Below are 23363 nucleotides of genomic sequence, written 5' to 3' on the forward strand. Positions count from 1 at the left end.
GAGGGAGGGAGGGAGGGAGGGAAAGGAAAGTATTGCCTGAAATAATTGGGTGAAAGTTTGATGCTATCTTCTTCAGGATTATGAGGCCCCTGGTGTAAAGAGATTGCCTGAGAGGAGCCTGGAAGAGTTGCAGTAAAAGCATGGGGAAGTGTGGTAAAAACTGGGTGCAAGGAGAACAAGTAGAAAATAAAGGCAGGTGGGTTGGCTTCTCCCTTCCTCTGCCTGGGAAGCTTTATTGCTGCCTAGAGAAACCTGCTCAGGATGAGGTCACATGTAAAACCAGCCAGCAGTATACACAAGTGATCCTAGTGGGTCTTAGTAACATTATATGTCTGTAACACTGAGTGAAATTATTTTCAAATTTTCTTTCTTTTTCTTTTTTGAGACAGGGTGTCACTCTGTTGCTCAGGTTGGAGTGCGGTGGCATGATCTTGGCCCAATGCAGCTTTGACCTCCTGGGCTCAAGCAACCTCCCCACCCCAGCTTTCTGAGTAGTTGGGGCCACAGGTGCATGCCACCCCACCCAACTAATTTTTGTATTTTTTGTAGAGGTGGGGTTTTGCCATGTTGCCAGACTGGCCTCGAACTCCTGGGCTCAAGCAATCCTCCTGCCTCGGCCTCTCAAACTGCTGAGATTATAGGGGTGAGCCACTGTGACCAGACCTAAGGGAAATTCTTAAAAAGCAAAATTCACAAACTTTTAAAGAAAAGTATCCATTTTTTTTTTTTTTTTTTGCTCTATAACGTATATATGTGCATATATTGTAGTGTCAGGATTTACTTGCTGATAACAGAAACCCTGTAACCTAGCTTAGACACAATGTGCTTCTGTTAGTTTATGGTCATGCACAGAAGCCTCCTGCTTACAAGCTGAATGGAAGGGTAGAAGGAGCAGCCTTTAGTCAGACTTCCAGGAATGACTCTCAGGACACCATCACAGAACTGGCTGCCCAGAAGAGACGCTACTATCTCTGCTTACAGCCTGGAAGCTGGGAAGTCAGAAGATGCTGCCTAGTTGCTAGCTCCGAAGTCACATTACCTTAACTACAACCCCCACCAGCAAAACGGATGCTCCTTGTCCTGCCACCACACCTGGGGGCCTCTGCTGTTGCTATTCTAGAAAAATCCAAGTTCTGTTGGCTGTTTGTTGGCAGAAACATTATCTCCATCTCGTTTGGCCTTCCCAATTTCAAGTAGGTACATCTGCAAGGAGGAAATCAAGTCACATTTGGAATTCAAGCTAAGAGACTCAGCTTTTTTTGGACCCAGAGTGAGTCACAGCATACCTGTGTGCACAAATGGGTTACAAGTATGTTAAGAGATAGCCATCTTCTGTCTTCCAGGCAGCCACAGCCCTCCTGGTCAGCAAGCTCCACACCTAGGTCTCCCTAGAAGGCAGCCCAAACAGGGTAGTCTGATGGTCCACTCTCAGGCCCTATAAATAAAGAGTAGGAGACAGAGCTGATTTGAGAAATGCCAGCTCCTTGTAGGTACAATTTCCAAGTAGATGCCCCAAATCTCTATCTTACAGAAGCCTCTATTTGCTTAGAGATGTCCAAGACAGTTGCAGGGTGACTACTCTCACAATGCATAATGTTCTATAAATTGGAATGTCATTATTATTTGGAAATACTTGATATGAAAATTTCAATTGTATTTGAGGTCCATTTGTATTATCACAAAAAAATACCATCACATTTTGTCAATGACAAGAAGAATTGTTAGGCTATGTATATATAAAATTTTTGATTTTTCAATGTTTCTTAAAAGTTCTAAACCGTTTCATCAACTTTGTATAAAGGAAGTTTCTATTCAATGGTAACTACTGAGAATTCAGAGAACTGAATAAAATGTCTCAATCAAGAACTGACGTGGGCACAGTGGCTTGCACCTATAATAAATCCTATCTACTTGGGGAGCTGAGGCAGGAGGATCCCTTGAGCCCAGGAGTTTGAGGCCAGCCCGGGTAACATAGCAGGATCCCATCTTTAAAAAACTAAAAATTAAGATTAAAAAAATAACAAAAATGAATTGCATGTAGCCAGTTAAAGAATACAATTTTATAACTTATATCTAGAGCAAGATCAAGCTTCTCATTAAGGATTCTGAAAAAACATATTGGGGTATCTCACACAAAATTAGCATTTAATATCTTTCCTAAAGCTTTTCCTATGTGTGCCATAGATCAGTGGTTTCTAGGAGACAGAGGAAAAACCAAAGACAGGAATCTTTTAGAGGTGATAGATATATTCACTACCTTGATTGTGGTTTCACAGGGGTGTGTGTGTGTGTCTCAAAACTGACCTAACTGTATACTTTAAATATATGCAGTTTACTGTATGTCAATTATACTTTAACAAAGCTATTTTTTAAATTATGGGACAAGAAAACCCCACAAAGTACATTCCAGAAAGGCATTAATTTACATTCTACCAACAGCTTATGCAAATGCTTGCCTCATTGTCAACACTGTAATTCTTAAAAAAAAGGGCCGGGCGTGGTGGCTCACGCCTGTAATCCCAGCACTTTGGGAGGCCGAGGCGGGTGGATCACAAGGTCAAGAGATCGAGACCATCCTGGTCAACATAGTGAAACCCCGTCTCTACTAAAAATACAAAACATCAGCTGGGCATGGTGGCACGTGCCTGTAATCCCAGCTACTCAGGAGGCTGAGGCAGGAGAATTGCCTGAACCCAGGAGGCGGAGGCTGCGGTGAGCTGAGATCGTGCCATTGCACTCCAGCCTGGGTAATGAGAGCGAAACTCCGTCTCGAAAAAAAAAAAAAAAGAAAAAGAAAAAAAATGCTGCTGATTGGAAAGACAAAACTATCTCATCTGTTTGAATGTGCATGTCTTTACTAGTAGACTGAACTTTTTTTCATGTTGATCAGCTGTTTGCCCACTTTTCTTTCACTGTCACAAAGCAATGAAGAATGCTAACACTAGAATGCTAGCAAAAGAGGGGTGCCTTTTTATCTGCCAGGTTAAGTAGTACAAACTGAAAATTACTACCCCAAAAGTGGTTATAATTATTCATAAATTTGTCAAATCCTTTGAATAGGAGTCCTAATTAGTCACTAGAAATGGATGCACATTTAACATTTAAAGAAAAAAACCCTTAGTTTCTTTAATAACAGAAAATTTTCATCTTGTTCTGAAGCTTATAAGGCTAAATCACTTGGCCAAGTACACAAACCTAGAGGATGTCCAATCTGGAACCTGAACCTTCAGGGATCTTCTGGGACACAAGCTGAAGAGCAGGGAAGGATGAAATGATGTGGAAATCAATGGCATAGCTGAGACTTAGGGAAAGGGAAATTCTTTCAGCTTTACCTTCCTCATCCATAAAATGGGGGAACATTAAATAATCATTAAATTTCCTTTCAGCTCTAACCTCTTCTAAATGCAAGCTGGGTAAATTGATACAAACTGGCAGCTGTTGTCAAATTGCTACAGTTTTTGTATTTTCTTATCAGCCCATGTCAGCTCACATTCAAACTCTAGCCCTCCCCTACTCTGTGTAGTCTTGGGCAAATAACCTATCCTGATTTTAGAGATGAGGAAATGAAGACCCAGAGAGAATCATAATAGAAGCTACACCTCAAAGGGTTAAGATCACGAAAAGACAGCACACAAATGAATACTTAGGAGTACCCAGCACATACTAAGATGTATAGTAATTGCAAGTCTGTGTACTTGGGGGTAGAATAACACCGACTTGCATGGAACCCCTGCTATAAGTTCCACAAGAGACCATGCCTATTCATCACTATAGCCCCAGCAAGTCAAATACCATGTAGACAGGTATACTGAACAAAATAGTTGAACTTGGACGAATATTTGAACAAAGAATGAACAAAAATCATTGAAAAAATAGTCCTCAGATCTGATTCACAATTCAGCTATACATTTAATTTAAAAGACTTCATGAATTGTGGGAGGGGTGAGGGGGAAAAAAGGAAGAGAAAGGAAGGACCCAAAAACAGCAAGACTTTAGGGTATTAGCAACTCATGGCCTGTCGGTGTTAAAAATTTTGGACTCCTTGCCATCTACATATTACCTCATCTGTGACTCTCTTATAACCCATGAAACATCTACACCTGCAGTGCTTATTACAAATGCAAATGCCATCCTCACCCATTTTCAACAGGCCACCTCACTAATTCTTACACACTTGACAATGTTAGAACCTGGTCCAATTATTATCTAGCCAATGCTTGAAAATGATTTAAAGGCATAACCCCAAATCTTAGAATAGCTTATAGCAGTATAAATATTCAGATTCCAAACACAAGGACTACCCACATCAACCTGCCTGTGACCCCTAACAACTGAGAAACCAGTTTTTAATAGATCAAAGATGAAAAGGTGAAATGCACAGCTCACAAATTTCTCAACCATCTGGGCACTAGAGGGAATAGGTGTGGTTGGAAAAATAACCCTTCTGGAATTTTCTCAGCATATTTTAAAATGGCAGTAACATTTCTTCCATTCTTAACATTAATTTTAATAGTGCACTAACATTTTTTTTGTCTTAGCGAACAGATAGGTTAATTCCATTGACAACTGGATAGTGGTCTTTATTAATTTTTACAAATGCATGTCTTCTAATACAAAAAGGTTGATTTTCATTTTATTATGTGCTTTGCAAATTTACAGCAGCAGCAGGAAGAGCTTCTACTGAATAGATTTTGGTCTTCAAAAATGTGACTGCATCTTCCATCTCTAGTCTGTCCATCTCCCAGTTATTGACCTTACCAAAGAAAGAGGAAAATAATCAGTTTGTGAGACGATGATAACATAAGTGCTAGTTTAGAGATCCAAACATAATAAAATAACATAAGGACAACAGCTTTTTGAAAGCAAATGTTACCTTATAACTACTTACATTTTAAAGACATAGCACTACATGTTAGGGTTGAAGAAAGCTCTGTGAAAATTATAAAAATTTTAAAGGTCCTCTAAATGGTGCAAAAAGTACTTTCTTGAGAAAAACCTTCCTTAGAATATATATAATCATTAATATAAAAAACAAAGTCTTAAATAGTAGCCCACTAAGAAAAAGGGGTCATCTTAATCTCAATAGTCCACATGTAATCCATTTCTAGATACTAAAGCATAATAATAGAAGATTTGGAATGTTTACATCTCACATTATGTGCAGGACCAAATGAGTGGCATCCAGATAGACCCCACAGCAACATATATATAAACGTATTTGTAGGGTTTCTGCTACCCAGAAACATCGGAAGAGGCTGTTCAAGAGACGCTGTGGTGCACAAAATCAAATTGAAGCACGAGCGAAAAGAGGAAGACCCATCCTTTTAAAACCATTCAGCCTTTTTGGCAACAAACATCCTGTAACAGCTTCACACAGGCCATGAAAACAAAGCTTTAACATATTTCCTTTCCTCATTCAAGATAATCTGGTAATTAAACATGGTTTCGTGCGTCTTAAATACGAAAATATATTATTTGTATTCTTCCTCTTAGCAAAAAACGATTAAAGTGGACCTAAACGACATTTGTAAAAGCTCCAGTAAGTGGCAGTAATCAGCTGGGCAGAACCCAAATTGTGTACGAGCAATGTTCTTTTTCAAAGAAAACAGTAACCAGAGCACTTATTCCAGTAATGCTGACAATTCCTCCAGGGCTAGTAACCAGTCTCAACCACAAGATTCCTGGCAGCTGGTAGAATGTACACCAGTAATAAAGAATATTTCATTTGTATTTTTTCTTACCAAGATCACACGAAAACCCATTGCATTCAAATGCCGCATTTTCATAGCAAGGAATCCTCTGGGATGGCTTGAACCCAAACAATAAGCAGATTTAGGAACACACAGCACAGCTACTCTGAAAACAAAAATAAACAAAACAAGAACAGTTATTGATATTACCATTGACAGTCTCACTGCATCCCTGTTATCTGGAGATTTCCAAGTTGAGCTCTCCACTGATCACAGTCCTCAATATTCCTAACTGTCTTAGTCCCTCACTTCTTCTACTCAGCCTCTGCAGATATTCCACTATACTAGGCTACTTTATAAACCCAAAATAGACAACACTGTACACAGTTACCTCTCAGTTCCCTTTAAGGATGGCTACCTTTTTGAAGAGAAAGATTTTCAGATATGAGAGCACTAATTTTAAGGGTTTTAATGTAGTGCTGATTTCTGATTTGAGTGTAATTATTTATTCTACCAGTAGAAGTAATGATATAAATAATACCAGTGAATGCTCTTCTTGCATATATTATCTCACAGAGAAAGTACCATTTAAAACACAGAACCAGGAGTTTATGTAGAAGGAAGAAAACACCAAGAGAAAGGCAAGACAAGACTGTTAAAAAGATAAAACCTGTAAATATAGCAAAAATGTGGAAGGCGTAATTTGTGTTTTCATTGTTTCTGGCACTTTGGAAATACTAAGTTCACTAGGAGAAAAAAAGAAAAAAAACAGACATTTATATCCTTACTGCCTTTTATACTCTGGCTAAGATAAATTTTATATTTTTAAAGGAATGCTCAGATTCTTCACATTTCATGACTTTATACTGAGAACAACTATGTTATTTTATTATGTCAGAATAGTGGAGTACCTGAAAAAGAAAAATGATCATTGAACAGGGTCAGAGAGAAAGCCTTTTCTAAAGGGAGATGGGTAACATTGATAGGAAAGACAGCAGTTGAAAAGATGGCCAAGAAATAAGCTAGATGCATTCAGAAAGAGGTGAAAGTCACAGAACTGTGTGAATGAAGAGGGATGGGCAGATAAGAGTTTGGATGCCTACAGATTTTTTTCTGTATCTTTCTATTATATTTATGTGCGTTTGTGTGTGTGTGTCTAGTGGAGTAACAGGAGATATAAATTCCTTGGGGTCAGGATCCATGCAGCAGAGCCTTTCCATAAAGGCTAACTGGCCCATGGCTGTGTGCAATGATGGCATGCTCTTATGCATCTACTGAAGAGGCAGAATGTTCTCTCATGGTATAGCATCATATTTCTACCCAGAGACACTCTATTTGTAATGTGTGAGCCAAGGAAACAACTTATGATTAGCTTCAATGGGCTCCGATTCATACAAACAGAGTTTAATTTAAAAAACTAACTGCGGTTTCTCTCCCTCTGGAAAAGTCTTGGTGGTAGAGCAAAATAGTTATTGAGCTTTTGATTTTTGTAGAAGCCTCGTCTTTATTCGTTATGATCACTATTATAGTATCTTGTCCAAAGTTTACACTGAACTGATAGTTTCAATTACATTGTTTTATTGAACTGTAGCTTCAAAACCTAATTTTAAAAAAATGTTTATTTCACTAAATGACCCAACTGTAGTCCGTTGTATTCAACCATAATGCCAACGTTTACATCTAAGGAGTACACTGATGGATGAGAAGTCTCTTGCTGCGCTGCAGGCTCCATACAAATACCAAGTCTTAGCTTTACTACTGCTGTTTAATACGAAGTCTTTTAGAATTAGAATTTAAATTCAGAAAGCCCAGCAAATGAAATATATGTAAGCAACCTTTGAATATCTGTAACAGAAGTTGTATCCACATCAGAAAGTGAAAGCACTTGATTCCTGTTAGTGTCCATTCTGATTTCAAAATCTGAAAGGAAAGAATTCATATTAATTTTTCAAACACTGCTCCAAATGACTTTTTTTTCTTTTCTTTTTTCTTTTTTTTTTTGAGATGGGGTATCACTCTGTCATTGAGGCTGGAGTACAGTAGTGAGATCTTGGCCCCTTGCAGAAATTTCCCAGGTTAAAGCGATCCTCCCACCCCAGCCTCCTGAGTAGCTGGGACTACAGACGCACACCATCACACCCATTTGACTTTTGTATTTTTTTTGTAGAGATAGGGTTTTGTCATGTTGGCCAGGCTTGTCTTGAACTCCTGAGCTCCAGTGATCCACCTGCCTTAGCCTCCTCACACATGCTGGGATTACAGGTGTGTGCCACCACGCCCAGCCCCAAGTGATTTTCTCTTTTAAAATGTTTAATAGTACTACGAATAATGATAATAGCAGTAGCTAAAATATATTGAGTGCTAACTGTGTGTCAGATACTAGTCTAGGGATTTTAGACACATAAAAATGTGTAGAATTTAATTTATTGGTTATGAGGCAAGAATCAGGCCAATTTCAGAGGCAATGCTGCACTACACTGAACTGCTGCCACAAATACCTAATTTTTTGTCAGAAAAAAGGGAAATAAATACAATAAAATGAAGAGAAATCATATAATGTCCCATACCAATATGATAATTGGGTGGCAAGTACACATTTTTTGAGAAGTGTCCTTCACCTCCCAGAAGGCTGCTCAGCACCTCTGCCACCTTTGCGTTTGGAAGTGATGGTGGCTCCTGTGGAAGCTGTGGGAGTGACAAGTCTATGTCCTTGTGATAAACAATATCATCAAGTTTTAGACAAGTATCCAAAATATGCAGCTTGTGGACATTCTTTCCCATGTCATCTAAAATAGGAAGAAAATATATCATTAAGAAGAAACAAATGCAACATTAAAAAACTATGTTAATATATATTTAGTAACCTATATAAAATAAATATATATATAAATACACCTGTATTTCTAATAATCTCTTTCTTATCACAAGGACTTTCTCTGTGTCTCCCTGCTTTCCATAGTGTCTAAATGAAAGCCCTTTACTTGATAATGTTTTGAGGCTTCACAGGTCATTTAGTCTAAACTTCTCATCTTCCAGATAAGGAAATATCTAGGAATGTTAAAAAGCCTCATGATTAAGGCAAAGTTGGAACTAGAATCCATGTTTTCTGGCTTCAAGGCTGTTTCTCCAGTATTATACTTTGCCTGAAAAATTAGCATGTGATATTGACTGATTCCTCACAGCTCAACTCTGGGATTTTATAACATTGTTTTTTAAAAGAAATTTTGAACTACTCTATTCTCAGATATATCATCAAATTTGGTACATCTACCTGGGTATTGCTTTGCATTGTTTAATATTAAAGACTAAAAGGCAACAGTTAATTTGGTTCCAAGAGTAAATGAACTAATCAATTTGGTGGCTATTTGGTTTCTTGATCTAACAGATGTGCCCTCATCACAGGCCAGGAGTGAGTGACCAAGTGTTTATAGCTGCAAAAGTTGACTTAGGTTGGCTTCAAATGTGGTAAGTAAGGATTAGGAATTACAAACAGCTCTGATCAAAGCAGGAATAACAACCTGAACATTTAGCCTTCGTATAGATGGATACAGTGTACATAAAAGGAATAATAATGATGCATTCCTTTTTTTTTTTTCAACATGCAGGCTTGTCATTAAAGGGTCCATAGGTTTGCTGCTTTGAAAGACTATTCATTGACTTCACCATTACCAGCCTTTACCACAGTAACACCTATTCTGCAAATTTCAACTAATGCTGCTCCAACTAAGACCCCATTCAGACTCATATGGTAGCTAGTTAGTGCCTTATTTTGGTCACAATTGTGCAGTGACATCCTACCTGATGTCAGCAGCTCACTGAGGACATTTTTTTGGAGAAGATGATTAATAGGAGCCAGAGGAAAGTAATTCATTAAGCAAAATGAATACACTGCATCCAGTAAGTTTTTAGAAGAAATACAGTGAAGATAACCAGTCAGAGCACTAGCCATAACTTCTAGGAACTGTCTGTGGAACAAAAAAAAAAGATAAGAAAATCAGACTTGCAAATAAATGTCCACACATTGTTCTGGACAGTTGGTTATCTCATAGTAAGTGTATGCATTCAATAAATGTTGGCTATTCCTACATGTCTTGCACGGGACAAACATTTTATAGACTTTAACTCATTTAACTCACACTAAAAATCTCTATGAGGTATTAATATTATTCTCTTCATTTTTTTAAAAACGAGTAAACAGCTTAGAGAAGTTGAGTAACTTGTCTAAGAACATACAGACAAGGAAATAGCAAAGATAAAATTAGAACACAAGTTGTCAGGCTCCAGACCTTTTAATGATTATGCCAAATTTTCTATAATGCCTGGACCACCACAACAAATTAAAATTATACAGCTGTCAACACTACCGGTTAAAAGAACTGCAAGCCTAATTCTACCACTCAGAGCTAATGTTACACAGTGTAACAATGTGGTTAAGTATAAATGAAGACAAAAAAGATCAAAATCAGGTGCGGTCACTTGCCCAGAGTGACACCACTAATAAAGGATAAATATCCTTTGAACACACGTCAATCTGACTCTGAGGGCATATGATACATGTGGTTATATAAGCAAATAAATATATGCAAAGTACTGTGATCTCACAGGGAAAGAAAATAAACAGAAGCTTTCGGGAGGAGAATTCACATGAGTAGGAAACATGGAATAGAGGAAGATCATTTGAACAGAGCCCTGAAAGTGCATGCCACTTGCCTGATAGTGAGTAACTAGTCAGATGAAGGTACAGAGGAGTGATTCTTAACAGCTGAGGCAAATATGCCTGGATGCAAGCCCTTATTAACAATGAGCCTGAAATCAACTGAGAGGTCCATGGGTAGGAGCAGAGGGTTGGGGAGGATGAGGGGCTGTGATAAGGCCAGGAAAACTATAGGAATTATGATGAAATGGGAGGAATGTAATGGATCATACAGACAACAGCAAGGCAGCACTTCTGAAACAAGTAACCGATTGCTTTTGAAACATGCAGTAGGACGCGGGGGCAGGGCATGCTGTGGACAAGGAAGTTGGGAGCTTGGGTAGTGATCCCCTCTCTGGTCTTCTTTGGACCCACTCCTCACCCTGTAACTCATGCTTCAGCAGCCCAAACTGTGTGTTTTCCCTACACATGCTCTGCTGTTTCTTCCGGGCCTTGCATATAGAGGGCCTTTCACTTGGAATGTTCTTTCCTGCTTATCTTTCCATGGTAAACCCCCATCTCTCTGTCTTTTAAGATCAGTTCAGACATCATCTCCTCAAGGCAACAGTGCCTGATATCCCCTGACCCTCCTCTTCACCAGGCTAGCATCCTGACATATCCCTCCTCTATTTCCAAATATCCTCGATGATATGGTTTGGCTGTGTCCCCACCCAAATCTCATATTGAATCTCATTTTATTACCCTGAATTATAGCTCCCATAATTCCCTTGTGTTGTGGGCGGGACCTAGAGGGAGATAACTGAATCACGGGGGTGGATTCCCCCATACTCTTCTTGTGGTAGTGAATAGGTCTCACGAGATCTGATGGTTTTTTGAGAAACCTCTTTGCTTGGCTCTCACTCTTCTCTTGTCTGCTGCCCTGCAAGAAGTGCCTTTCACCTTCTGCCATGATTGTGGGGCCTCCCCAGCCACGTGGAACTGTGAGTCCATTAAACCTCTTTCTTTTGTAAATTGCCCAGTCTCAGGTATGTCTTTATCAGCTGTGTGAAAATGGACTAATACACTATATCATTTGAATTTTCATGCTATGTTTAATGACCAATTTATGTATCTACCTTACCCATTACACAGAATCCTTTGCAAAAAGGACTGTCTTACTCATCTTTCTCCTAAGTGTCCAGGTGCTTGGTAAATGGTGACTAAATGAACAAATCAATTTAGATGAGGAAGACAGGAGGAGGAACTTGTCATTGAAAAAAGATGAGTCACGAAAAATGAGCTGACTTTCAGAACTACTGAACTTGAGACACTTCTGGGATGTACAGTGACCATATGAACCCAGAGAGACTCTACTCTGGAGTTCTGAAGCACACTAATGACCACAGATGCAAATGTGGGATTATCCACAAGGGGTAAATATAGGTCAAGGAGAGAAGAAACCAAAGGACCAAAACGACAGAGTCCAAATGTTAAATGTTTCTTCCTTGGGTTTCAAACCCAGCAAGATACTCTGGATTTAACATATCCTCTCCCCCATGGGCCATCATAAATGAAATAATGATTAATGTATAACATGTGGATATACAATATGCTAAACCAGATTTCCTACCACTCTCCTATCTAATCCATCTCTTCTAGTCAACTCTCTTCCCAAATACTTTGAATTATTCAGCTTCCAAAACCTTTGCCACTCCAGCCTAGGTTGTCATCTTCCTTTCTCCTTCCTCCATAAAGCACTTACTTGGTGCCTACCATGTCTTGCCTTCCTCTGGATATACAAGAGTTGTTTTCATAAATGGTCTAGGAAGAACAGGGAATACAAACCTTTTTGTAGTCCTCAAAACACCAAATTTAGGCAACTGTACATTCATGGGCATTCAGGAAATGGTGACTAACTAATCATACTATATCTGCCATATTGCCCCTATTTCTCCTTTGGAAAAATGTTGAGGTGTGAAGCTCAGAATTAGATAAGGGTTTCTCGATCTCAGCACTACTGACATCTGGGGCTGGATAATTCCTTATTGTGAGGGGTTATCCCATGCATAGTACAAGAGGATGTTAGATAGAGGATGTTAGCAGCACCCCTGGCCTCTATCCACTAGAGGCCAGTAGCACACAGCCCCTCCTGTTGTGGCAACTAAAAACCGTCTCCATACGTTGCCAAATGTCCCAGGGAGGCAAAAATCATCCCTGTTTGAGAACCACTAGGCTAAATGAAAGCAGAACAGACAGACAAAAAGACAACATTCAGGATTCTCCTCCTGTACTAACTCTACTACTGCCATTTTATTAACTGTCTCAACCTTTGTTACCTTTGTTATCCCCCTTCTATTTCCAACATAACAATTTTGTTGGAACAGGTCATCACTCAGGCTGCCTAGACTCACCTGAAAAACTCTTACCCATCCAGTGCTTATTCTCTCAATCCCACTGGGGCTATTTCTGAAGTTTTAATTGCCACTTAGCTTGATATTATTTGTCTAGAAAGTGCAGGACATCAATGGGAGCCAGCCTCAGCCAGGGGAGTAAAGGAAGGTTGAATTTGGGAGATATTTTTCAACCTTTATTTATTTTATTATTATTTTTCAACCTTTATTGAATGTCTACTCTTTGTCAGGACCTGTACTAAGTTCAGGAAAACAGGAAGCTGGGTCTGACTCCGAAGAGCTTACCAACTGAGGAGCAGAGACAGACTTATTGACACAACAAATGACACAACTTCTCAAGTCTTACCCAGTCTCTGGTGAAGCCTTGACAAGGCTGTAGTCAAGAACCCTAATGGGGTCAATTAGGGAAGACACAGGAAATGTAGTATGAGCTGAGTCTGTCCATTCAGTGGACAGTACAGTGGGAAGCTGCTTTTCAGTTGGCCTAACACCACATCACTGATTAACTGCCCTTAAGGGATGGGCATTTGACTCAAACTCAATCAGATGTTCTCTTTTAGAAATCTAAATCTGGAGAAAAAAACTAAAAGGATAGAAAGCAGCTGGAGTCAAGCCATTTGATGGCAAACAGATGGCCTGTGCACCTTGCCACTGAGACACTCAGAACTGCTCTAGTTTGATTCCCCAAGGCCTCTGTGACCTGCGCTCTAATTTTTTTTTTTTTTAATTAAAAAATTATAGTGTGCTGGGCATTGTTTTAAGAACTTAATGTAGATTAACTCATTTAATCCTAATAACAACCCAATGAGATTGGACATAGTTCATCTTCATTTTAATAAGTGGATAAACTGAGGCACAGATAAGTAACCTGCCAAAAGTCAAGTAGCTAATAAATGGCAATGCCGAAACTCAAACCCAAGCAAGCTAGCTCTAGAGTCCACACTTTTAATCACTCTTTTAACAAATGGCATTTTATATGCTTTTCTGGTTTTTAATGAACCTTGACTGAGCCAAAGAATAAGAAAAGATGTTCTGGGTAGAAAGCAGAGGTATGAAATAAGCTGGCACATTTGAGAAATTACTGTATTTAATAGTAGAAATGCATGGCTATGGTTAAAATGAAAAGAACAGAAAGCAGTAGCTTGAGGCCAAATGAATAATTAAGGTCAAAACAGAACTAGAAGAAGGTCCAGCTCTCACAGCTTCTCAGAAACACTGATTTAACAAAGACATATAGACCAAACTATCTTTATGAAATGTCCAGAAACCAGTTAAGAGATTATGATACTCCAGACAAGAACGAAACCAAAAAGAGTTGCACTGAAACAGGTAAGAACATTTTACCCAGGTCAACCCCTCCCCAAAGCTGCTACAGCTCAGCACCAAGACAGATCACCTTGACCTAGGACTTCTCCCTTAGAGGAAGAGAGTGGAGTGTGCATCCAACATCTGGCTTTTCGGTGTGCTCCCTGAGGGGCCCATTTCTGTCTCAACTCACAAGGAATACTAACAAAACCAGCAGGGTTCCGATGCCTGAGGGCAGTTAAGAACAAAGGAAAAGGAGTGGACAGCTTCCTGCACTCAGCACAACTCTGAGAGATTTGAGAAAAAAATACAGAACCTGAGGATTCAGCCTCAAGAGGAAATGAGAGGAGTGGAGCATATCTTCAACATCCCAGCCTTTTGGTGAGCTGTCCAAGGAGCTGGTTTCTGTCTCACCTTACAAGGAGAGCTGACGAAACCAGCATAGTGTGAATGTCCAGGAGCAGTTAAGAAGAAAGAAAAAGGGGTCACTGGCTTGCAGCAGACTGCACAACTCAAGGCTTCTCTAAGGCAAAGGAATGGAGCATGCCTCCTTTGTACCTGCCTGTAGTACAGTAGTCAGACACCAGAGGGAGCAAGATATTCCCTGAGCCTAAAAAAAAAAAAAAAAAAAGAAAAAGAAACCAGTAAATCCCTCTACTTAGAAATCCATCAACACATTCATAAGAAAAGTTTAAGAGGCCTCCAAAATCTCCAGCTAGGCTGATGAGGGGTCTTTCCCTGTCAAAGCCAGTCTGTAAAAACAGGGAGAGGAAGCTGTTTCTTCAATTGTGCAGAAACCAGTGCAAAGCTACAAGGAAGAAAAAGAATCAGGGAAATGTAACACAAAGTACCAAAATAAATGTCCAGTAACCAACATTAGAGAGATAAATATCTATGAACTGCCCAACAAAGAATTAAAAATAATTGTCTTATAAGAACACAGAAAAGTAAATGAAATTAGGAAAAAGACATATGAAGAAAATGAGAACAGCAACAAAGAAATAATAAACTATAGAAGGAAATAAACAGCATTCTGGACCTAAAGAATATAATAACTGAACTGAAAAATTCACTAGAGGGCCATAGCAGCATACTTGAGCAAGCAAAAGAGAATGGGAGAACTTGAAGCAGGTCATGTGAAAGTATCCAGCCAGAAAAGAAGAGCAAAGAAAGAAGAAGAGTAAGAAAGCCACAGACTTATGGGACATCAACAAGCAAGCCAATGTGCACACTATGGGTGTCTCAGAAGAAGAGAAAAAGGAGACGAAAGTTTATTTAAGGAAATAGTGGCTGAAAAATTCACAAATCTAGAAAGAGTAATGGACATCCAGATTCATAAAGCTCAAAGGACCCCAAATAAGATGAATCCAAAGAAATATACATCAAGACACACTGTAATCAAACTATCAAAATTCAAAAACAAAAAGAACTTTAAAAGCAACTCAATTCGCCTACAAGGGAGAATAGCAACTCTCCCTGTAGAAGGGAGAGTTGTACAAGGGAGTCCCCATCAGACTAGCAGTGAACTTCTTAGCAGAAACCTTGCAGGCTAGAGAAGGCACTGGACAAATGTATTCATAGTGCCAAAAGAAAACATGCCAACCAATAATCCTGTACTTGGCAAAACCATCCTTGAAAAATATAGGTGATCAAGACTCTCAGACAAATGAAAGCTAAGGTAAATTGTCATCATTAGCCTTTTCTTACACTAAATGCTAAAGACAGGTGAAATGAAAAAACACAAAACATCAATGTGAAAACACAGGAAAGTATATAACTCACTAGTAAAGATAAATATGTAAACAAATATAGAATACTGTAATGGTGTGCTTTAGTATAAATGTTAAAAAAACAAAACTATTAAGGATAACTAACTATAAAAAATTGCTAATGGATATACAATAGAAAAAGATACATACCGTCACATCAGTAACACAGTATGGGGAGACAAATGTAGTTTTTGTATGCAATGGAAGGTAAGTTGTTTTCAGCTTAAAATAGACTGTTATAACAATAAAATATTTTATGTAAGACCCACGGTAATCACAAATGAAATATCTTTAGAGACTACACAAAAGAGAAAGAAATTGAAACATCTCAGGAAAGAATCAACAAGTCACAAAGGAAGAGAGCAAGAAAGAAAAAGAAGAACTGTAAGACAGAAAACAACAAAATGGCAATAGCAAGTCCTTCTCTATCAATAATTACTCTAAACATTAAGTGGATTAAACTTTCTGATATGGTTTGACTCTGTGTCCCTACCCAAATCTCATCTCAAATTGTAATCCCCTTGTACTGAGGGAGAGGGGAGGTGATTGGCTCATGGGGGGCAGTATCCCCCAAGCTGTTCTCATAATAGTGAGAGTGCTCTCACAAGAGCTGATGGGTTTAAGTATGGCACTTCCTTGCACTTTCTCTTGCTATCTCCTGTCACCTTATGAAAGTTACTGCTTCCCCTTTGCCTTCTGTCATGATTATAAGTCTCTTGAGGCCTCCCCAGTCATGTGGAACTGTTAGTCAGTTAAACTTTTCTTTTTTTTTCTGAGATGGAGTTTCGCTCTTGTTGCCCAGGCTGGAGTGCAATGGTGCACAACCTTGGCTCACCGCAACCTCCACCTCCCAGGTTCAAGTGATTCTCCTGCCTCAGCCTTCTGAATAGCTGTGATTACAGGCATGCACCATCACCCCTGGCTAATTTTGTATTTTTAGTAGAGACAGGGTCTCTCCATGTTGATCAGGCTGGTGTTGAACTCCAACCTCAGGTGATCTGCCCACCTTGGCCTCCCAAAGTGATAGAATTACAGGCGTGAGGCACCACACCTGGCCAAACCTGTTTTCTTTAAAAATTACCTAGGCTTAGGAAGTACAGCAGTGTGAGAATGAGATAATACATTCCCCAGTTAAAAGACACAAAATAGCTGAATAGATTTTTAAAAAGACCAAACTATAACCTGTCTACAAGATACTCATTTTAGATTTAAGGATATACATACTTTGATAGTGAAGAAATGGATAAAGATATTCCATGCAAATGATAACCAAAAGAGAGCAGAGGTAGCCATACTTATATCAGACAAAATACAGTTTCACATGCGCAGTTCATGATAGGGTTCGTGCTCCTGTGAGAATCTAATGCTGCAGCTGATCTGACAGACGGGAGGCAGAGCTCCAGCAGTAATGTTCGTCCGCCACTCATCTGCTGCTGTGCGGCCCAGTTCCTAACAGGCCACAGACCAGTACCAGTCTGTGGCTTGGGGGCTGGGGATCCCTGCTACAGATGAAATTAATATAACAGACACATACAGAACATTCCAGCCAACAGCACTAGATCACACATTTTCCTCAAGTGCACACAGATCATTCTCAAGGACAGACTATACGTTAGGTCACAAAACAAGTCATAACAGATTTAAGAAAACTGAAATCAGACCAAGTACCCTTTCAGATCACAATGGAATACAATTAGAAATCAACAGAGGAAAAACTAGAAAATTCACAAATATGTGGAAATTAACACACTCTTGAACAACCAATGGGTTAAAGAAGAAATCAAAAGGGAAATTACGGGATGCAGAAAAAGCAGTACTATCAAGGAAACTTATAGCAATAAACACCTGTCATAAAAAGAGAAGAAAGATATCAAATAAAAAAAACCTAAATTTACACCTCCAATAACTGAAATAAGACAAACTAAGTCCAAAGTTAGCAGAAGGAAGGAAATAATAAAGATTAGAACAGAAATAAATAAAATAGACAATAAAAAGTAGAAAACAACTAACAAACCTAAGACTTGGTTTTACGAAAAATGAACAAAATTGACAAATCTTTAGCTAGACTGACAAAGGAAAAAAAGAAAGAAGGCTGAAATAAATAAGAGACAAACAAGAAAACATTATAACTAGAAATAAAAACCAATGCCATAGAAATAAAAAAGAATCATAAGAAACATTATGAACAACTGTATGCCAATAAATTGGATAATCAAAAATGAATAAATTCCTAGAAAAATATAACCTACCAAGACTGAATCATGAAATAGAAAATCAAAACAAACCAATAAGGAGTAAGGAAATTTAATCAGTAATCAAAAACTTCCCAACAATGAAAAAGGCCAGGACCAGACAGCTTCACTGCTGAATTCTACCAAACATTGTGAGAAGAATTAATAGTACTTCTATTGTGCTTAAATTTTCCAAACACCTGAAGACAGAGAACTCATTTTATGAGGCCAGCATTACCCTAATACCAAAGCCAGACACATGCACTATGACATAAGAAAGCTACAGGCCAACATCCCTAATGAACACTGATGTAAAAATCCTCAACAAAATACTGGCATTAGAAGGATCATACACCATGAATAAAAAGGGATTTACCCCTGGAATGCAAAGATGGTTCAGTATATGCAAATCAATTAATGAGATACACCACATTAACAGAATAAAAATCACATGATCATCTAATTAGATGCAGAAAAACCATTTGATTTAATTTAACAACCTTTCAAGATAAGGGCTCTCAACAAATTAGGTATAGAAGAAATGTGCCTCACCATAAGACCATATATGAAAAGCTATAGCTAACATCATATTTGATGATGAAAACAAATATTTTCTTCTAAGACCAGGAACAAGACAAGAATGCGTACTCTCATCACTTCTATTCAACAAGGAGCTGGAAATCTTAGCCAGAACAACTATGCAAACAAAAGAAAAAGAAAGAAAAAACAACCAATCAGAAAGGAAGCAGTAAAAGTATCTGCTGTGTTCTTATACACTTATAACAAACTATCCAAAAAGGAAATTGGGAAAACAATCTTATTTATAATAGTATCAAAAAGCATAAAAATACTTAGGAATAAACTTAAGGAGGTAAAAGACTTGTATATTGAAAACTACAAAAAAATTAATGAAAGAAATTAAAGACACAAATAAATGGAAGGACAGTCCACACTCACAGACTGAAAGACATAATACAGTTAAAAAGTCCATACTTCCCCAAGCAGTCTATAGATTCAGTGCAATCTCTATCAAAATTCAATGGCATTTTTTATAGAAATAAAAAAAAATCTTAAAATTCATGTGGACCACAAAAGAATCTGAACTGCCAAAGCAATTTTGAAAAAGAACAGAGCTATAAGTATCACACTTCCTGATTTCAAAATATATTACAAAGCTATAGTAATTCAACAATACATTAGGAAGATTATTCATTGGCTGGGTGCAGTGACTCATGCCTGTAATCCCAGCACTTTGGGAGGCCGAGGTGGGTGGATCATGAGGAAAGGAGTTCAAGACCAGCTTGACTAAGATGGTGAAACCCTGTCTCCACTAAAAATACAAAATAGCCAGGCATGATGGCAGGCACCTGTAATCCCAGCTACTCGAAGAGAGAGGCAGAGAATTGCCTGAAGCCGGGAGGTGGAGGTTTCAGTAAGCCAAGATGGCACCACTGTACTCCAGCCTGGGTGACAGAGCGAGACTCCTTCTCAAAAAAAAAAAAAAAAAGAGGAGAGGATCCAAGATGGCCCAATAGGAACAGCTCCGGATTGCAGTTCCCAGTGAAAACACAGTGGGTGAGTGATCACTGCACTTCCAAACAAATTTTTGTTGCCCACAGACCAGGAGATTACCAGGCGGAAAAGCGCCATGAGTCTCCAGGATGGCTGTTTCAGCTGGAGCAACGGTCTCCACCCAAAAACACACACAAACCCAGGTGCCGTTTCAACTGGAGACTGGAACACCTGAGAGACAGTCATTCAATCGACTGAAAAAAAGGTGGCTGAAACAGGGAGCCAGGTGATCTGGCATGGCTGGTCCCATCCCCACAAAGACCAACAATCTGAAATGCTCTGGATTAAGAGTTTCACACCAAGCACAGCTGGACCCGGGATGGTCCAGCTCTGTGGGGAGAAAGGGCATCTGCCATTACCGAGGCAGTCCACTACTAAAGAGGCAGTCTGCCATTACTGAGGCAGTCTGCCACTACAGAGACAGCCTGCCATTACTGAGGCAGGCCATCATAACCGAGGGAGTTCTAACTATACCCCTATAAACAAAACTGTAAGGAAGTTCACACAGCAGCTGGGCAGAGCCCATGGCAGCTTAGCAACGCCTCTGCTGGCAGACTGTGACTAGGCTATCTCCTCACTGGGCAGGGCACCTCTGAATAAGGGTAGCAAAATGACACAAACTTATAAGTAAAGCCTCACCTTCCCAGTACAGAGCACCTGGGAAAAAAAGGTGGTTATGAGTTCTGCTGCAGCACACTTAAACGTACCTGCCCAGCAGCTCTGAACATAACAACAGAGTTCACAGCTCAGCACTTGAGCTCCTATAAGGGACAGGCTGTCTCCTCAAGCAGCTCTCTGACCCCCGTATAACCAAAGAAACACCTCATAAAGGAGAACTCAGGCTGACATCTGGCAGGTATCCTTCTGGGACAAAGATAACAGAAGAAGAAACTGGCAGCAACCCTTAATTGTTCTGCAGCCACTGCAATGATCCCCAGGCAAGCAGGGTCTGGAGTGGACCTCCCGCAATCCTACAGCAGGGGGGCCTGACTGTTAGAAGGAAAACTAAAAAACAGAAAGAAATAACTTCATCAGCAACAAAAAGGATGTCCACTCAGAGATGCCCATCTGAAAGTCACCAACCACAAAGACCACAGTTAAATAAATCCACAAAGATGGGAAGAAACCAGTGCAAAAAGGATGAAAATACCCAAAACCAGAAGGCCTCTCTTCCTCCAAGGGATCACAACTCCTCACCAGCAAGGGAACAAGGCTGGATGGATTGACAGAAACAGGCTTCAAAAGGTAGGTAGTAACAAACTTCTCTGAGCTAAAAGATCATATTCTAACCCAATGCAAAGAAACTAAGAACTCTGAAAAAACGTTTGACAAAATGCTGATGAGAATAAACAGCTTAGAGAGGAATATAAATGAATTGATGGAGCGGAAAAACACAGTATGAGAACTTTGCAAAGCACACACAAGTTTCAATAGCCGAATCAATGAAGCAGAAGAAAGGATATCAGAGACTGAAGCTCAACTCAATGAAATAAAACGAGAAGGCAAGATTAGAGAAAAAAGAGTAAAAAGAAATGAACAAAGCCTCCAAGAAATATGGGATTATGTGAAAAGACCTAATCTATGTTTGATAGGTATACTTGAATGTGATGGAGACAATGAATCCAAGCTGGAAAACACTCTTCAGGATATTATCCAGGGGAACTTCCCCAACCTAGCAAGGGAGGCCAACATTTAAGTCCAGGAAATGCAGAGAACACCACAAGGATATTCCTCAAGAAGAGCAACCCCAAGGGACATAATCATCAGATTCACCAGGGTTGAAATGAAGGAAAAAGTGCTCAGGGCAGCCAGAGAGAAAGGTCGGTTTACCCACAAAGGGAAGCCCATCAGCCTCACAGTGGATTTCTCAGCAGAAACCCTACAAGCGAGAAGACAGTGGGGGCCAATATGCAACATCGTTAAAGAAAATAACTTTCAACCTAGAATTTCATATCCAGCCAAACTAAGCTTCATAAGCAAAGGAGAAATAAAATCCTTTATGAACAAGCAATTGCTCAGAGATTTCATCACCACCAGGCCTGCTTTACAAGAGCTCCTGAAAGAAGCACTAGACATCGAAAGGAACAACCAGTACCAGCAACTCCAAAAATGTACCAAATGGTAAAGAGCATCGATACAATCAAGGAAATGCATCAACTAATGGGCAAAACAACCAGCTAGAATCAAAATGGCAGGATCAAATTCAAACATAACAATATTAACCTTAAATGCTAATGTGCTAAATGCCCCAATCAAAAGACACAGACTGGAAGTAAAAACCCATCAGTGTACTGTATCCAGGAAACCCATCTCACATGCAAGGATATACATAGGCTCAAAAAAGGGATGGAGGAAGATTTACCAAGAAAATGGGGAAAAGGAAAAAAAACAGGAGTTGCAATCCTAGTCTCTGATAAAATAGACTTTAAACCAACACATATCAAAAGAGACAAAGAAGAGCATTACACAATGATAAAAGGATCAATGCAAAAAGAAGAGCTAACTCTCCTAAATATATACACGCCAAATACAGGAGTACCTAGATACATAAAGCAAGTTCTTAATGACCTACAAGGAGACTTAGACTCCCATACAATAATAGTGGGAAACTTTAACACTCCACTGTCAATATTAGACAGATCAATGAGACAGAAAATTAACAAGGATATCCAGGACTTGAACTCAGACCTGGACCAAGCAAACCTAATAGACATTTACAGAACTCTCCACCCCAAATCCACAGAATATACATTCTTCTCAGCACCACATCACACCTACTCTAAAATTGACCACATAATTGGAAGTAAATCACACCTCAGCAAATGCAAAAGAATGACAATCATAACAAACAGTCTCTTGGACCACAGTGCAACCAAATTAGAACTCAGAATTCAGAAACTTACTGAGAACCGCATAACTTCATGGAAACTGAACAACTGACTCTTGAATGTTGACTGGATAAACAATGAAATAAAGGCGGAAATAAAGATGTTCTTTGAAACCAATGAAAATGAAGACACAGCATACCAAAGTCTCTGGGACACATTTAAAGCAGTGTCTAGAAGGAAATTTATAGCAATAAATGCCCACATGAGAAGCAAGGAAAGATCTAAAATCGACACCCTATCATCAAAATGGAAAGGGCTAGAGAAGCAAGATCAAAAAAACTCAAAAGTTAGCAGAAGACAAGAAATAACTAAGATCAGAGCAGAACTGAAGGAGACAGAGACACAAAAAACCCTTCAAAAAATCAATAAATCCAGGAGCTGGTTTTTTGAAAAGATCAACAAAATAGACCACTAGCCAGATAAGTAAAAAAGAAAAGAGAGAAGAATCAAATAGATGCAATAAAAAACGATAAAGGGGATATCACCACAGATTCCACAGAAATACAAACCACCATCAGAGATTACTATAAACAACTCTATGTACATAAACAAATAAACCTGGAAGAAATGGATAAATTCCTGGACACTTACATCCTCCCAAGCCTAAGCCAGGAAGAAGCCGAAACCCTGAACAGACCCATAACAAGGTCTGAAGTTGAGGCAGCAATTAATAGCTTACCAACCAAAAATAGCTCAGGTCCAGATGGGTTCACAGCTGAATTCTACCAGACATATTAAGAGGAGCTGGTAACACTCCTTATGAAACTATTCCAAACAATCCACAAAGAGGGTATCCCCCCCAAATCTTTTTATGAGACCAACATCATTCTGATACCAAAACCCAGCAGAGACTCAACAAGAAAA

The 23363-nt window shown here is 39.1% G+C and overlaps 1 protein-coding gene and 1 long non-coding RNA gene across 2 annotated transcripts in view; both read right to left on the minus strand.

Annotated features, from left to right (window-relative positions):
* Positions 1-698: 698 nt before the first annotated feature.
* LOC116551891 lies at positions 699-2542 on the minus strand. Its single transcript, XR_004269101.1, has 2 exons — positions 1287-2542; positions 699-1203 (listed from the first exon to the last, which is right to left on the minus strand). It is a non-coding gene; the product is annotated as an uncharacterized LOC116551891 (long non-coding RNA).
* A 1342-nt stretch (positions 2543-3884) lies between these two features.
* FASTKD2 (FAST kinase domains 2) overlaps positions 3885-23363 on the minus strand; it is a 30922-nt gene continuing 11443 nt past the window's right edge. Inside the window, exons 8-12 of the mRNA XM_032278472.1 lie at positions 9489-9655; positions 8258-8476; positions 7526-7610; positions 5742-5856; positions 3885-4753 (exon numbers count right to left, since the gene is read on the minus strand). Of these exons, the coding sequence (XP_032134363.1) occupies positions 4637-4753; positions 5742-5856; positions 7526-7610; positions 8258-8476; positions 9489-9655 (703 nt within the window). The 3' untranslated portion in view covers positions 3885-4636. The remainder of the gene's footprint in view (positions 4754-5741; positions 5857-7525; positions 7611-8257; positions 8477-9488; positions 9656-23363) is intronic.

Source organism: Sapajus apella, unplaced genomic scaffold, assembly GCF_009761245.1.
Source record: "Sapajus apella isolate SASKATOON/1434 unplaced genomic scaffold, GSC_monkey_1.0 scaffold10, whole genome shotgun sequence".
NCBI lineage: Eukaryota > Metazoa > Chordata > Mammalia > Primates > Cebidae > Sapajus > Sapajus apella.